The sequence below is a fragment of the Drosophila eugracilis genome, unplaced genomic scaffold, assembly GCF_018153835.1.
Source record: "Drosophila eugracilis isolate 14026-0451.02 unplaced genomic scaffold, ASM1815383v1 contig_386, whole genome shotgun sequence".
Lineage (NCBI taxonomy): Eukaryota > Metazoa > Arthropoda > Insecta > Diptera > Drosophilidae > Drosophila > Drosophila eugracilis.
The window spans coordinates 181426-197861 of NW_024573245.1; the positions used below are offsets into that span (position 1 = coordinate 181426).

At 46.4% G+C, this 16436-nt stretch overlaps 1 protein-coding gene across 1 annotated transcript in view; it reads left to right on the top strand.

Moving 5' to 3' along the window:
• Positions 1–15809, top strand: part of LOC108104173 (protein split ends) — a 43578-nt gene extending 27769 nt beyond the window's left edge. Inside the window, 8 exon segments of the mRNA XM_017210080.2 lie at positions 65–10534; positions 10536–12117; positions 12171–12277; positions 12480–12560; positions 12695–12890; positions 12952–13248; positions 13314–13633; positions 13706–15809. Coding sequence (XP_017065569.2) covers positions 65–10534; positions 10536–12117; positions 12171–12277; positions 12480–12560; positions 12695–12890; positions 12952–13248; positions 13314–13633; positions 13706–13993 — 13341 coding nt within the window. The 3' untranslated portion in view covers positions 13994–15809.
• The last annotated feature ends 627 nt before the right edge of the window (positions 15810–16436 follow it).

Below are 16436 nucleotides of genomic sequence, written 5' to 3' on the forward strand. Positions count from 1 at the left end.
AGAATTGAAATATTAATATAAACATGTGATCCTATTTTTATTTCTTACATCATTTTTATTTCAGCTGGAGTCCTCTAACGAGCACATGAGCATCAACAAACCCAGTCCTCTCCCTTTGTCGAACTGTGATGTAATACATGATCCCCTCAACCGCAAAAGTGAAATCCGGCGAGTCTCCGAGACCCCGTCTGGTTCCCTAAGTATGAAGTTCCCCGGCCACCTGCCGTCCGCTCCCCCATCCATGATGATCAGCTGCCGGCGTCCGTCCATCGATGTGGGAGCATTGTCGGCGCTTTCCAGTTCCTCGGCTTTCCGGCATGGAATCGTTGGAGCCAGTAGTATGGATCAGCAGCATATAATAAACGCATCATTGGCTGCGAAGAGAAGACGAGTAACCACTACAATGCAACAGCCCAGTTCATCCCTAACCAGCGGTACGTCTAGTGGATCTGTATTAGGTGGAATTAGTAGTCTACCGCAGGCGGATGATTTCCATCATCATGTCTCCAGAGGCAGGGGCCATCAGCTACATTCCCATCACTCACATGAGGCCAGCGGTGGAGAGAGTGCAGATGGATCTCGCCCTGGAACGCCGTTGTGCGATGAGCGACCTGAAGTGTTGCCCACAGAACCACGCCGCTTGCCTCCTCCCAGAGAAAGAACAAGGGAGAGAGTCAGGGATGTGATGTTGCTTCCCTTGCCAAAGTTCGGAGTGCTTTTCTTTCAGCAACAGCAGTCTAGAAGCAGTGGATGCGGAACGGGGAACAGCTATCTGCAGCAGCAACTGGGGGGAGGATCTTCCGGAGGGTTGGGAGGCTTAGGAGTTTCATCCTCCTCGTCATGCTCCCTCAACAACTCTAGTCTAAACGCAAGTCAAGGAATGGGCTGTTCTGGATCCACATTCCTCCCCAGCCCATCCTCGCGATATTGGCGTTCCTCTTCGCACCACCAACACCACCAGCATAATCACCAGCAGCAGTCGCAGCAATTGCACGGATCCACATCTTCCAATTCTGGTTTGATGGCCAGTCCAGCACGTCCACGTTCACTAAGTTCCAACTCCAGTGATTCAGATGTTCCTGGACAAAATGCAGGAGGAAGTCCGTCACTGGATGAACGACTCCGAAACTTTGAGGAAAATTACGAGAGATGGTCTGGCGGAAGTAGTAGGGAACATGTTTCTGGACATACGGCCTTAAGTGCCACGCCAACGTGGCAGCTCTCCATGCACATGAATTTGGGCAGCGGCCTGAGTTCTCATCAAACAAGTTCGGCATCCGGAAATAGTAACAGTTCAAGTGGAACTGTATCCAGTTCTACGAGCAACTCCCGGCACAAGTTCCTGGACATAGATGAGCTCCAACCCTCGGATATTGTAAAATCCGTACTGGCCAAGAAAAGCGTCTTTGATGACGACTTAAAACGGTTGAATAAAAATCAATGGTACGATCCAGCCAGCTGTGATTTCGCATTGGGATCAAGTTCCAATACGGGTGTGGGATCTTCTAGTGTATCCCGACATCCTGGCGGCCCATGTAGCGGGAACACCTCACCTGCTTTGCCCAATTTGTCTGCGAGCAAGACAACTACTATTATTGGAAGTTGTAGTAGTGGGTTGGGAAACTCAACGAGTTGCAAAACGGCAGGATTGCTTCAGAGGCTAAGTAGTTTGTCACCCATGAACTCTCCTCAAGCTTCGATGTCTCCCTACAACAGTCCATCCCCCTCACCTTCGGTGGGACCTTCAGCAAACTTGGGGCAGCTAACCAAACCTATACCACCGGGCACAGTAAGTGGAGGAACTTCCGCCGCCTCATCCTCACCAGCTGCCACTTCCGGGCCTACTAAAGGCCTGCAGTATCCGTTTCCCAGTCACCCGCCATTGCCAAATACTGCGGCCCCACCGCCAGCTGTGCAACCGGCGCCACCACCTCCACCAGAAATGGGTAAACAATCCAGATCAGCTGGCCAAGCTTCTGGTGGCAATCTGACTAAGAGTTTAAGCGTGCCAGATGCTCCTCAACCATCGGCACCAAGAGTTCAACTTCAGAAATCTGCCTCAGTGCCGGGGAGCACCAACATGGGCACTCCCATCAGCTCATCCTCTGGATCAGTAACAGCCTCTTCGTCCACACCTGCATCAATTTCATCATCATCGTCCAACGGTAACAGTTCCTCAGCCACAGCAGCGACACATGTACAAAAGCTACCACAGCCGACCTTCAGTGAGGAAGAGCAGTCGAAAAAGAGCGGTTTTTCCTCATCCCAATCATCGAGTTCCAGTTCAAAGAAGATCACCAGCAGTCACGACAAATTACATAGCAAACACAACAATCGATCGGACAGCGACAAGAAGAACAAAAAGTCTGAAAAACATTCGTCGTCTGCTTCGGTCTCCGATAAGCGAAAGAACTCTGGAACATCGCAGTCCTCCAAATCAGCTACTCCACGCATTGAAGATGATTCCAGTGAGCCCGAAGAGCCAATGGATAAATCCGAAAAAGACCAGCGTCATGAGAGGGAGAAAAAGGATCGGCAGGAAAAAGAGAAACGAGAGAAGGATCTTCGCAAACAGCTCGAGCGAGAAGAGAAGGAGCGTAAAGCTGTGCAGGAGGAAAGAGAAAGAGAAGATCGAAAGGTGAAAGAGGAGAAAGAAATGGAAAAGGAGAGAGAGAAAAGGGCTCAAGAGGACCGGCAAAAAAAAGAACGAGAAGAGCAAGAGCTTAGAGAAAAGGAGCAACGCGAAAAAGCGCAAAAGGAAAGGGAAATCCAAGAAAAAGAGCTGCACGAAAAGGCGCAAAGAGAGAAGGAGCAAAGGGGAAAGGAATTGCGTGATGAGCAAAGGGAAAAGGAGCTCCACCGCGACAAGGATCAACGAGACAGGGAGCACAGAGAAAAGGAGCAACCTCGGCGCGCCGTGGATACCGACCAAGAAGCTCGTATATGCAAAATGCGTGAACTCTCCTCGTACCAGAAAAGCAAAACCGATTCCACCGCTGAGTCCACCAGCTTCTATTCCCAGAACAATATCGCTCCCTCTACCGCCTCTAGCGATTGCCAGCACAACAAAGAAAACGCGGTAGATGTCGCACCTCCCGGTACTCCGATTGCTTCTCCATCAACCCCTGCAGATAGCGCCTCCAAGAATCGTTCGCGAAAATTGTCCAGAAATTCTCCAGTGCGCCTGCATAAGCGACGTCTCAGCTCACAGGAAAGCAACCACAGTGCCGGAGGTGGCGTATCATGTCAGTCATCCAGTCATCAGAATCACAATGAGGATTATGTGAAACGCATACGAATGGAGACCTCCCAGAACAGTAACCAAAGGTTAAACGATCGTAGGGACTCCAAAGAGCACAAGAGTGGTAATTCCAAGGAAGAGAAAAATAGTAGTTCACACATTTCAAAGACTCATAGTAGTGGAGGAAGTTCTTTCTCATCCTCAAAACATCATCGTCGGGATAAGCATCACCAGAAGAGCAGTGTTATTGCCATGGAAACCAATCCCTCCATTGAGATGATGGTTGACACCTCCTCCCAAACCAAGCAGCATTTAAATACGAGTGAAGAGGAACAGCATCCTCAACCGAAAAAAGAGAAGGCAAGGGATCAACCTAGTAGTCAGCATCATGGCAGTAGTTCATCCTCCAGACATAAAAGTAAAAGAGATCATCATCATCATCGCGAGAAAAAGCGACATTCGCTGGCGGAATCCACAAACACAGATGAAGAGCATACACCTCTGCAGCATAATCCTCACAGGAGAATCTCTGCTGCAGGAAGTGGATCTGCAGGGGAACTCAGCTCAGCAGCCACTAATACATCGAGTGGAAAAACCCATCACCACCACAGGCGAAGTGTGGAGCGCAAGTCGTCAAGGGGATCTGATGAAGGTCATAACTCTTCGTCAAAATTGCTTCGCGCCAAACTGATGATGCTAAGCTCCGCAGACTCTGATGATAGTGATGATGCCTCAAAGAAGCACTCTATCTTTGACATCCCAGACGATTGTCCAAATGTCTCAATGTACGACAAAGTTAAAGCCAGGAGCTGTAAAAATATGCAACGCCAGGCTGAAGAAAAAAAGATCAAGGCTAAGTTCTCACAGTTAAAGCAGTCTCGTGCCAAAAAGAAGCGATCTACAAGCTATGATGGGGATTCGGACACAGAGTTCGAAGATCGTCATCATCGTAATAGTGGAAGCAGCAGTTTTCATGGTCGCTATCCTGGGCTGTCCAGCAGCGATGATGATCATGATGAGGACTGCCACCAACGGCGTATTTCTTCCGATTCGGATGCAGAGCATGGAGATCAGGATCACCAGGATGCAGGCTCCCTGCCTGATGCTAACAGGTTGCGTCAGATGCAGCAGAATTTGAGGAGGCTTTGCGATGGTGACGACAGCTCCGAGGACGAGATTAGAAGGAACGTGATGAAGCACAGTCATCTTGGTAAGAGAAACTCTCATTCTACCAGAATTGCATCTGACTCGGAGTCGCAATCCCTCCCAGCTCCTGATTTAGCGATCAAACAGGAACCGTCTGCAACTGCCGTCTTAGAAATTAAAACAGAGCAGCTCTCTGATAACGAACAGAAGTTCAAGTCTCGCCATGATTCTAATTCCTCAATAGATGAACGCAATTTGAAGACCGAAAGCGAGGTAAAGAAAGAGCTTGGAGATTTCTATAATTCAGCTGCTTATAACTATGTTGATTCTGGAAAGCTCAAGGACTTCTCTCCAGAAACTCGCAAAAAGCACAAGAAGAGCAAGAGACGATTAAAGTCCTCCTCTACAGCGGAGACATCTGCTCCACCAACACCTCTGCTAGTGACTCCAACGACGCCCTCCATTTTTGATGTTCATTCCTCTTCGGAGTGCAAAACCAAGTTCGATAGTTTTGATGACCTTAAAACTGAGAGTACTTCGATTTCGTTAGAGGTTTCAGCCAGTGAAAGGAGAAAGCACAAGGAAAGAAAAGAAAAGAAACGCGAGAAGTTGCGGAATATAACGGAGATCAATAGCATCACTACTATAGGCAATTCGCCTACCAGCAATGATTTAAGTTCTGAAAAATTATCAAAGGAAGAACGACATCGCCTAAAGAAGTCCAAAAAATCGAAGAGCCTGGATACATCCTCTACCACAAAAATATACAACTCTGGTGGAGCTCATCATACTACTTCACCTCCCACGCCCACGTCTGCGCCTTTACTCGCTCAAACTTCTAAGAGAGGAGATGATAAAATGGAGTTTATCTTTGGCATAATTTCCGATGAGGACGAGTCCCAGTTTCCAGAGCAAGTAGAAATTAATAAGGATGTTATGGCCAGCTGTGTTTCTACCACCGGTCCAATCGTATCAGCTGCGCTGCAAACCTACAAACAGGAGCCCTCTACACCTACCACCAAGAATCAGGAAGCACTGAATCCATTGCCTGTGCAGAAGGATGAGCATCAACAGCATCTGGAGAGAAGTCGACAGACGGGAGGCAGCAGCTCATCTTCACATGCAGATAGGGAGAGGCATAGGAAAGAGAAGCGCGAAAAGAAACGGCGCGAAAAAACTCAGCGAGAACTACATCATCAAGCACAGCAGCAATCCGCGAAAGTTGAGACTAAAGTGGATGATGATAACAGCGTGGACATGGATGAAGCAGGACGAGCTCTAGAGGCTCAACTTATGATTGACTTTGACAGCAAGACTAATCCAGAGGAAGTCACTCCATCTACAGCCGCCACCTACAGATCAGATATGGCAGATGTGTTCCGATTCTCTGACAACGAAGACAATCAATCAGTAGAGATTGTTAAACAGGGTCCCAAGCAGGAGCAGCAAGAGCAGCATAAGAGCAAAGACAAAAAGAAGAAGAAGAAGCGATCCAAGGAGGAGAAACAAGAGAAATTGATGCTACAGCACCGTAGGGAATCATTGCCAAGTGTAGCTCCCACCCTATCCGCGCCTCCTACTCCTGGAAAGCTGACTGTCAACGTTCAAGCTGCTAGCAAGCATGCAGAAGAGCAGTTGGATGCTAAGCTGGTTTCTTCTCCACCCTTATGCAAGCCATCTCCTAGTTTACCATGTCTATTAGGCGACGATGACGAAGATCTGCTGACCACCCCGAAGGGGAAGCCTCAGACCCCCACGAGTCGTGGCAGTGATAGTCTCACTCCCTCGCGCGAGAAACCCCGCTTAATTAGTCCTATACCAAAAACTCCAACTATAAACAACAGCTCCATGCTGTCCACTCAGTCTGCAGAGACTCCTGTGAGCAGTGGAGCTGGGGTAAATTCCTCTTCTGCTCTGGCCACTACGCCAACATCTTCAACAGCAGTGGCAAATAGTGCAGCAGTAGTAATTGCAGCGGCAGGAGTGGAGAGTTCTCCTACAAGTGTCTCATCTGTAAACAAAAAGAAGGATATCTTTATACCCGGCTTTGACGGACAGATGGATGATAGAATAAGCGAATCTGCTGTGCAATCTATTTCTGCAGAGTTTACTTCATCTGTTCTCGATAACCTGACAGATGAGCCGAAAATTCCAGTCGCATCGCCCCCGTGTACCACTAAAATTGTGGACAAGCTTGAAGATAGCAAGTCCCGCGTGACCATCTCTCAGGAAGAGACTGAAAGTGCCGTATCCGCTTTGTTGGGTGAAAGTTTTGGTACTTCCTCCACAGCTGATTACTCACTCGATGGCATGGATGAAATGAATTCGGTAAGTGAGATAGAAACTCCCGCTCTAGTAATAGCAGAGCCCGATGAAGAGGCAGCTTTAGCGGCTAAGGCCATTGAGGCAGCTGGGGAGCCCGCAGCCATCCTGGAGGAGCCAGAAATGGAGCCCGAAACAGAGCCTGAACCTGAACCGGAACCGGAAACGGAATCAGAACGGCCCGTTGAAGTCTTGGATCCCGATGAAATCAACAAGGCGGTGCAAAGTTTAAGGCACGAGGATATGATGGACATCAAGGCGGATACACCGCAATCTGAGAGAGATCTGCAGATTGATACCGACACAGAAGAAAATCCTGATGAAGCTGACAGCAGTGGACCTAGTCTAAAGATTGATGAAACTGTGCAAAGCTCTTCGTCTCCGGAAAAGTCATTCAGCAATACCAGTTCCTTTGCCAGAGACACGTCGAAGTTAGACTTACCTCTGGAAGAGTCGAAACCCAAGCCCAGTATTGAGACCGTACCGCAAACTTCCGTGATCACCAAGCTGCCATCCTTAGAGACACAGAAGAAATCACCTTTAGCTGGATCCGGCTTATCCTCTTCCCCTGCTAAGATTGAACCTCCAACCATCAGTAAACTACAACAACCTTTAGTCCAGCCTGTGCAGACCGTTTTGCCAGCCCCCCATTCAGCAGGAAGCGTAGTAAATTCAACTCCCGTCATCAGCCTAGATCTGTCCAATGTAATGAACAATTGCTCTAACTCCAGCGCGGCGTCTACAACAGCTTCAGCTTCTGCATCGATCTCATTTGGAAGTCCAACTCCAAGTCCGAATATTATGCCACAAGCTTCGACTCCCAAGCAGGCTCCGTTAGCACCGCAACAAACTCTGCGAACACAATCGTTGATAATGCAACCACCAACGATATCCATACCGGAACCGACACCTCATTTCGTAGTTCCTCAAATGGTTCTGTCTCCACATCAGCAGTCCCATCACCCCCAACAACCTGGAAGTTATATGGTTGGCATTAGGGCTCCTTCTCCACACAGTCCACTTCATTCGCCAGGACGATGCGGACCCCAAAACCGCTTGGTAGGTCAACTGAGTCCAGTTGGGCGACCTGTGGTAAACCAGCCAGCAACACAGTCTCAGCCACAGCAACAACATGCGCTGATGACTAGTCCACAAGGTAGCAACATAAGTCCATTGGCAAGTCCAACAGCTCGAGTTTTGGCTGCCAACAGTTCTCCCACTGCCAATAAACAAATCAATTACCAGCCCAGAAACCAACAGCAACAACAACAGCAGGGGTCACAGCAACTGTCACCCAAATCTGTAATTGATCTGCAGCCTTCATCACAGTTAATGCCGATTCCCGTCCAAAAAATGCCAGCGATGCCAGTGCCTCATCATCCAACCATTATCAGCAAAGTAGTTACCGTGCAGCCACAACAGGCCACCCAATCCCAAGTGGCTAATTCGCCTCCACTAGGCAGCTTGCCGCCTAACAAGAACATTCATGTGAATGCGCAACAGCAACATCATCAGTCCCACCAGCAGCAACATTCGCCGCAGTTAATGGCCAAGATGTCGGCGCATCAGCAACATCAGCACATGCAACAGTTTATGCATCAGCAGATGATACAGCGACAACAACAACAACATATGCAGCAACAACAACTTCATGGTCAGACGCAGCCATTAACGCCAGCTATTCATCACCAAATTCAGCAACAGCATCAGGCCCAGCAGCACCATCAAGCACAGCAGCAACATCAGCCACAACAACAGAACCAAAACCAGCCACAGCTGAGCCAGCAACATCATTCTCAGCAACAACATCAGGTTCAGAAACAGCTTCAGGCTCAGCAACAGTTCAACCAACACCAGGCACATCAGCAAATTCAGCCTCAGCAGCAGCAGTTGAACCAGCAACAACAATCACAGCAACAGCAATTGCAGCAAATACAAAAATTACAACAGCTCCATGGTCCTCAACAGCAGCAACAGTCGCCTCAGGGAGCCGCTCAATTGGGAGCTCCACCGTCTATGTTTGCATCACAACAACATCATCCGCAGCTTCCACCAAGAAGTGTTACTCAGCAACAACATCCTCAGCAATTGCCTCACAGTCCACCCAGCAAACCTATAGGTCCAGTGGCCCAAGTCCCTCAGCCTACAACAATATTGTCCCGAGTTGGACCGCAATCACAGGCACACCAGCAGCAACTACCGCCAGGACACCAGAAGCAATTGTCTTCGCCAGTAGGAAATCTTTCTCTTCAAGCGCCCCTTAATGTAATTCCCAATACCCCAAAATTGATTGTCCAACAGCATATTGTACCTCCACCAAACCAAATTGCACAACCACCAACCTCAACGAATGCCATACACTATCACCCAAACCAGACCAAGGAGAGTCCTGCTCCTGGTCATGTGGAGCTTACACCGGCTATTTTATCCCTAAAAACATCGGAAAGTGTCTCAGTGATTCGTACACCCACCCCAACCACCAGTTCGGCGGTAGTCTCACCGAAGCCTGGAGCCTCATTGTTAACGGAGGAGAATCTAATAAAGATCTCACAGCCGAAGCATGATGAGCTTATCGAACAGGATTCTAAAGAAGTAGACAGCGATTACTGGTCAGCTAAGGAGGTGAATATTGACAGTGTGATCAAGAAACTCGATACTCCATTGGCTACTAAAGATGACAAACGGCTAGTGGAAATGCAAGCAGTTGCATCGTCTGGTATTTTGAAACCGCAGCCTGTGGAACATTCTGTCGCCCAAGAGTCTTCTATGCCCACTCCTTCAGTGAATGTGAACAGCTCTAACGATCACGACACGGAGGACGAGACGGAAACCAAACAATTGCCGCCTACAAAGCCTGCCGTACCCACTGTTGGCCGACCACCAGGCAGGGGAGGCAGCGGCAAGCGGGGACGTCAACCGAGAGGAGCAAAGAAGCTGGGAGGCTTCCCTCTTAATTCAGCAACAGCAACCCCTGGAGCGGATTCTGGATTTGTATTACAACCAGGTGACAATGGAGTCCAAACCAGACTGAGGAAACCAGTGACAGCTCCGGTGACCAGAGGCAGAAAAGGACGCCCTCCTAGGAATCTGTTACTGCAGCAACAGCAACTTCAGCAACAGCAGCTCGATCTCCAAAGAAAGGCATTGGAAATGGTAGCTGCGACCACCCCTGCAGATTCACCACCAGCAGTTTCGATTCCTCCCAGTCCTGTACTCACTGCTGCTGAGAAAAAGGCTAGAAATCAAGCATTGACTCAGGCGCAAGCCCAAAATCAAGTCGCGAGTCAAGTTGGAACTAGTCAGGATATCTACGAATTTCATGATGACGCTGGTGAAGAGCCAAAGGCCAAATCTAATTCTACTATAACTCCACCTACAGAGGACCAGCGACCAAGACTTATTCTCACCATCAACAAAACCCAACCCTCGATAAAGAATAGTACTGAACTGGAACAGCCTATGCAACAACAACTCCAGCAGCCGGACGCTGCATTACAAATTGATCCAATCGGAGGGGACAGCTCCGAGTCCAGTAATACACGCAAATCACGCCGTCTACAGGAAAAGGAGGATCGCAGTACAGTAGACGATATTATCGAGGATGTGGTGCGAAATACAAACACCCCAACTGGATCAGGTCAGCAACTGCCAAAAGGTGCGCAAACTCCACCACGACGTTCTGGCAGAAATACGCAGGCCAAGAAGATCGATGCTGCACTTCCTGCTAACACGGTTGGACGTCCAAGACGTTCAAAGGACAGGAAGACCATTGGCGAGCCGCCAGTAAGCATGATTGAGGAGACAATCGCACCCAATCCAACTGCAGCCGGCTCCTGCATCTAGCCTTCTGCAGCCATCTGAAGCAGTTTGTGCCCAGTCTCACTTGCCACAATTGGATAGTAAAGAAGTGGAACCAGTTCCAGTTGCAACATCCATTCCTACTCCTGTTGCGGTGACGGTCCCGGTTCCAGCACCTGCGCCTGTTGTGGTCCCTTCAAAACCTACAATCCCGCAACATCCCAAGAAGAAAGCTATTGCTGCAGCGGAGATTGAATCCTATCAGGCTATCAATTCATCAATTCCTAGCACAGGATTGCCAATGCATCAGACAGCCGCACCTGCTACTCAAAAGGTTACTGGCGGGGCAGCAGATGCGGTCAGCAAAGCTCTTGTGGACCCCGTTACGGGAGTGATCACCGCAGGAATGCCCCAGGGCAAGGAGGGCAATCTGCCAGCAGCTACTGCTGCTGCTCCTGCCAACAGTAACAATGAAACCGTTTCAACTTCCGGCCAGCAGCAACATCCGCAGCAAGCACCACTGCAACAAGGCAACTTGCAGATTAGTACTACTGTGATTGCATCTGGCGCCCAAACTTCGATAACAGCTTTGGGAAAGTCTGTGCCAGTTGAGTCCGCGGCAGCAACTGCTCTTCTCAATAAACCGGTGAGTGTTTTGGTAAAAGGAAACCCTACCTCGCAGGTAATTCAGCAGCAACACCAACCACAGATGGTAGCTCCACCAAAACAACCAATTGTACTGCAGCAGAATACCCTTTCCACTGTTCTCCAGCATGCACAGCACAGCAATGTAAGAGCACCTCAGCCACTTAAGGCTCATGTGCTGAACAGAGAAAAGAATCTTCAGCAGCAACTGACCCCCACAAAGCAACCATTGACTCAACCCCAACAACAGCAACTATCGCATTCTGGGCACATGTTGCATACAGATTCCTCAGGAGCTCAACAAGTATTGCAGCCCCAGATAATTGCACGTCACCTGCAACAGCAGCAGCAACAACTTTTGCCCAACGCTCCACCAACAGCGCACTCGCCAAGGATTACGGGTCAGCAGCAACAATTGGGACCAGGAGCTACCTTAAGTCCCCAACAGCAGCCACAAACGTTGGTGATCAAGCAGACAACTTCAGCAACACCACCGCAGATATTGCACGTGGTGAGCTCCAAGGCTTCAGTTGTTTCGCAGCCGCAGCAGCAGCACCCACCAACCACTTCATCAACAGGGGCTCATATGCAGCTGAGCAAGCCCAATTTTGGCTACACACCTTCAGTTTTGCCACCCACTTCGTCTGCACCAGTTCAGCAGCAGCAGCAACAGCATATGTACAAGCAAGCGAATCAGCAGAAGGGAGCACCGGTGCAACTTCCATCTCACGGCTTAATATTGCCCAGCCACCCTGGAATTCTGATGCAGCAGAAACTACCAGCACATCTGCAGCCTCAGCAGCATCAGTTGACTCCTTCGCCGCCACCTGGAAAGCCAAATCCCGTAGTTCACGGCCTACAAACTGGACAGATTATACCAGGGAGCGTAGGCAGTCCACCGCCGGTATCAGCGGCAGTCTTTAAATCTGGTCAGCAACAGGTCAACTCCGCCGTAGCACCAACTGGTAAGTTACATCCACCTTATATAATATAACATAGCTAACCTAAATATCTGCAGGAATACGAACCTCCATTCCAAACATAAGTCCGCAGGGCCAGCCAAGGGTATCGCCCTTGGTTTTACCACCTGGAATGACCGGAGTGCCCTCTTTCGACACCAACTTGGTAAGTCATGAATAATAATAATATTTTCTGGGAGTTCGCGAATTAAGAATGTTACAACGTTTTTTTGTCATCAATTTTGTTTAATACATGTGTTTGGTTTTTATTTGAATTTTATTGTAAACTTCAATATTTTAAGAACTTTATATGTAAACATTACTAACTATTAATTACTTCTACTGTCGAAATTAATAATGGGATGCAGCATGATCTGGGCGTTTACGTCAGTGGGCGGCGAACGCAAAGTCCGCCTCCAGCTCATCAGCAGGCATCGCCCATAACACCGGTAATAAACATGTTTTGCTTGCGGAACTTTCAAGTAGCGTAACCAAATTGAGCACTTCTTTTATTTTTATAGAATCACATGCCTGAAGTTAAGATTGACTATTTAATAAATTTGTTGCGACTTATCTTTTCCAGAACGATTCCACATATCGCGGAGTGACTGCTTCCAGGGATTTCATGCTCTACCAGCATCACTTGATGCGCGGTGGCGACTACGATGACAAGCTGAGCAACAGTCCGCCGTTAGAGTTACGACGCCCTGGCAGTGGACCTCCAAGGGCTATCGCAGTGCCACACAGTTTGCAGAGCCCTCAGGATCGCACTGCGGCTGGTAAGTTCTTTAGGTTTTAAGCATCGTCGCAGACCCCAATAACGGATAATCCTTCTTCTAGACTCGCCGCAAATGGCGCAGGTATACGTACACAATTCCCGGATTCCGCCGGCTCATTTTAGCGAAATTGCCTCGCGAGGCTTATACGATAGTGGCTTACAGCTAGAACCACCGCCGGCCCATCGACCGTCTGCATCCATTAGCGTAGTGGTCCCACCACAAATGCCTGCCGTCTCCACAGGAAGTCCATTTATAGGACGCGATGGCAGCGTGCAGCCGGGAAGCCACCTTCACCCGAGCAAGGCAATAGAAATGCAACTGGATGAGATGGACCGCATGTCTATTATCGCCGCTGTCGGTAAGTGTTAAGTGACCTTTTAAATGCAAGTATAGCTAATAAATATTCGTTCTTTACAATTTCAGTCAAACAACAGCAAGAGCATCTACCAACTGCTCTACATGCTGGCATGGAATTAGCCGCCCAGCAAGTTCCGCCAACGATGGCTCCACCACCGGGTGACTCGCTGATCACTTTGCTGCAACGTTATCCAGTCATGTGGCAGGGTTTGCTGGCTCTGAAAACGGATCAAGCCGCTGTCCAAATGCACTTCGTGCATGGAAACCCGAATGTGGCAAGAGCGTCACTTCCTAGTTTGGTGGAGACCAACACGCCATTACTGAGAATTGCCCAGAGAATGCGATTGGAGCAGACTCAACTGGAAGGAGTTGCTAAAAAGATGCAGGTATGTATATATAACCGATATAGCTTTAAATATTTTGGTCAACATTAGTATAATCTTTCTTAAAACCCACAGGTGGACAAGGAGCATTGTATGCTTTTGGCTCTGCCATGCGGAAGAGATCACGCCGATGTTCTGCAGCATTCAAGGAACCTCCAGACCGGATTTATCACCTATCTACAACAGAAAATGGCCGCCGGCATTGTGAACATACCCATTCCGGGCAGCGAGCAGGCGGCATATGTGGTACACATCTTTCCGGCCTGCGATTTTGCTAACGAAAATTTGGAGCGCGCTGCTCCGGATCTTAAAAATCGCGTGGCCGAGTTGGCACACCTCCTGATAGTCATTGCCACTGTCTAAGTTACCGAACATTCTATGACCATCAGAAGTTCAAAAATATCGGAAACGACGCGGTAAATATAACCGGATGATAAACCAAACAGAAGAATTGTACCACAAAAGTTTAACTGGAAAAAAGAAACCAACAAAAACGAGTTTACGCTCTTCTAGTATATTAAGTAATTTTAAATAGCGATTAAACAAGCAAAAGTTTAAAAAAGCAAAAGAAAACACAGAAGGTAAACAAGAATGCGACAATGCAAACTATGGAATATATGATTGCAATAGAAGCAGATGAACGTTGAGGCCAAGATCACATCTAAACATACAGAGGTCCGAAAGAGACCTCAAAACAAAGCAAAAGTAATCCCTTCAAATTCCGACACTTTGAAAGCAGAAGCAAAACGATGAAAATTTGTCTAACATTATTAACTCTCCCTAATTTAAACTCTTAAATAAAAAGCTTGCAAAGTATCGTTAAGTTTGATCTCAAGAAAGAAAGTTTTATTTTTGCTTAATTTAAAAGGAAAGAAACACACACTACACTAAAACCTACACCATTACACAAATTAAAAGAAATGCTAAAGAAAGCTTACAACATATTAACTGTTTATTGTACTACGCATACTACTACCCATACATAATATTAATATCTGATCCTATCTCTAACACGACTAATTTGATTGGTGTATAACTTTCGAATAATTCGATAGGAATGTTACTCCTCGGTGTTTTACAAAGTTTCCGCTTCCACCAACCAATCGTTTAATTTCTGACAGATATGTTCCTTGGCTTTATGTAATGCCTACTTGCCTAGTAAGTTAGTATACAAGGCAAAGACGTGACATAGACCCAAAGAACTTCAAATGAGTCCGGACTGTCGCCAATGCTGTCATGCACAATTAGGTTTAGAGATGCGCCCAGAGGCTTTTCCTAAGATACATACACCCACATAAAAACATTATGCATTACATAGCATTATTTAGACGCGTATATAATTATAATCAATATGTTAAGCCAAATACTTTAAAGCTTAAACACGTTTCGTTTCGTGTTCTTCTGCTCTGCGCCAGAGTTTCTTTTGTTCCCTTTAAAAAGTCATAAAGAGTTTTTAGTTCTAATCTATTGATCTTTTGTATGTTGCCTTTATTTCTGTAATTTCTTGTATATCACCACCGCCACTGCCACAAAACTAAATTTAAATGTAGGCGTTTCGATCTCCTTCCACTTTTAGCTATTGATGCGCGAAACTTTGTACAATGCTGGGTAGTTTCAAGGGCCTCTTATACCATTATGCTGGCACCCAGAAAAATATAATAACAAGAACGTACCCCCTTCACAATATAATACCTTTGTAGTACCCTCTCTGAACACTCCTTAAACTTAATCGTAAGTTTTCACACGACTTGTAAATTATGTGACCGAAAGAAAAACATGAAAAAGAAAAAATACGAGTAAATGAAAAAAAAAACAAAAAGCAACTGTAAAATATTTAAATTATTTAGACTCTAACAAGTATGATATGTAAATACAGTTTAATTAGTGTTTAGTGCGTATTTAGTTGTATGTTTTAAAACTAAACTAAAAAAAACTGTACATTATATAACACATTAACAGTAGGATTATCGATCAGATCTACACGAGGTCACCAGAAACAAAAAGCTATAAAGAAAATAGTAAAAGGAGAAATAAGCAGCAAGGAAAACGAACACATTTTTCAAGTTGAAACAGAAGTAGCGCTGTTTAATGTTAACGTATAAGTTGTATGATTTAAGAGACTTTTTAGTTATTTCTTAAGTTAATTTGAAGAAACCAATTAAATTACACTTATTTCGTACACTTTGTTTTGTTTTTATTTCCGCCACTTCCAGATTCTATAGGTTTCTCGGCCCGTAAGATCAAATGGAACTCCATAGCGAAATGCATCTTATACATACATATATACATTATATATAGATGTTAATGTTATAACTGTAATTAAATAAATTCTATACCTATGCAGACGTTTTGGTTGTTCTTCAATTCTATTTTTAACCAACTTTTAAAGTAGGTCCTCTTTTGATCGTAAAAAGAAAAATTTGTATTTTTCTCGAATAAAACAAAATATTATCTTATTAAATATTTTTTATGGCTACACCAATGTTTGAAATATCAGTATTCTTTCCATTGCAAAGCAAAAAATTGTCATAATATAGAATTTCTGTCTGTTTCTTTTTAACACTTTGGTTCTGATTTTGATGATGCGAGTGCTGATTTAATGGCTAAAAACCTAAAAACTAATTTTTAACAGAAATGTTTAATATTATATGCGGTTTTTAGCTCTAGCTCGGTCAAAACAAGACGCAGAGCCAAAAGAACGACTGTTTTGTGCTGCTAACAACCAGAACTTACTACCCCTATCACTCGTTTTCCGATTTAGAGAAATTAATTTTCGACAAAATTTCGCATTTTTGATAAGGGGTAC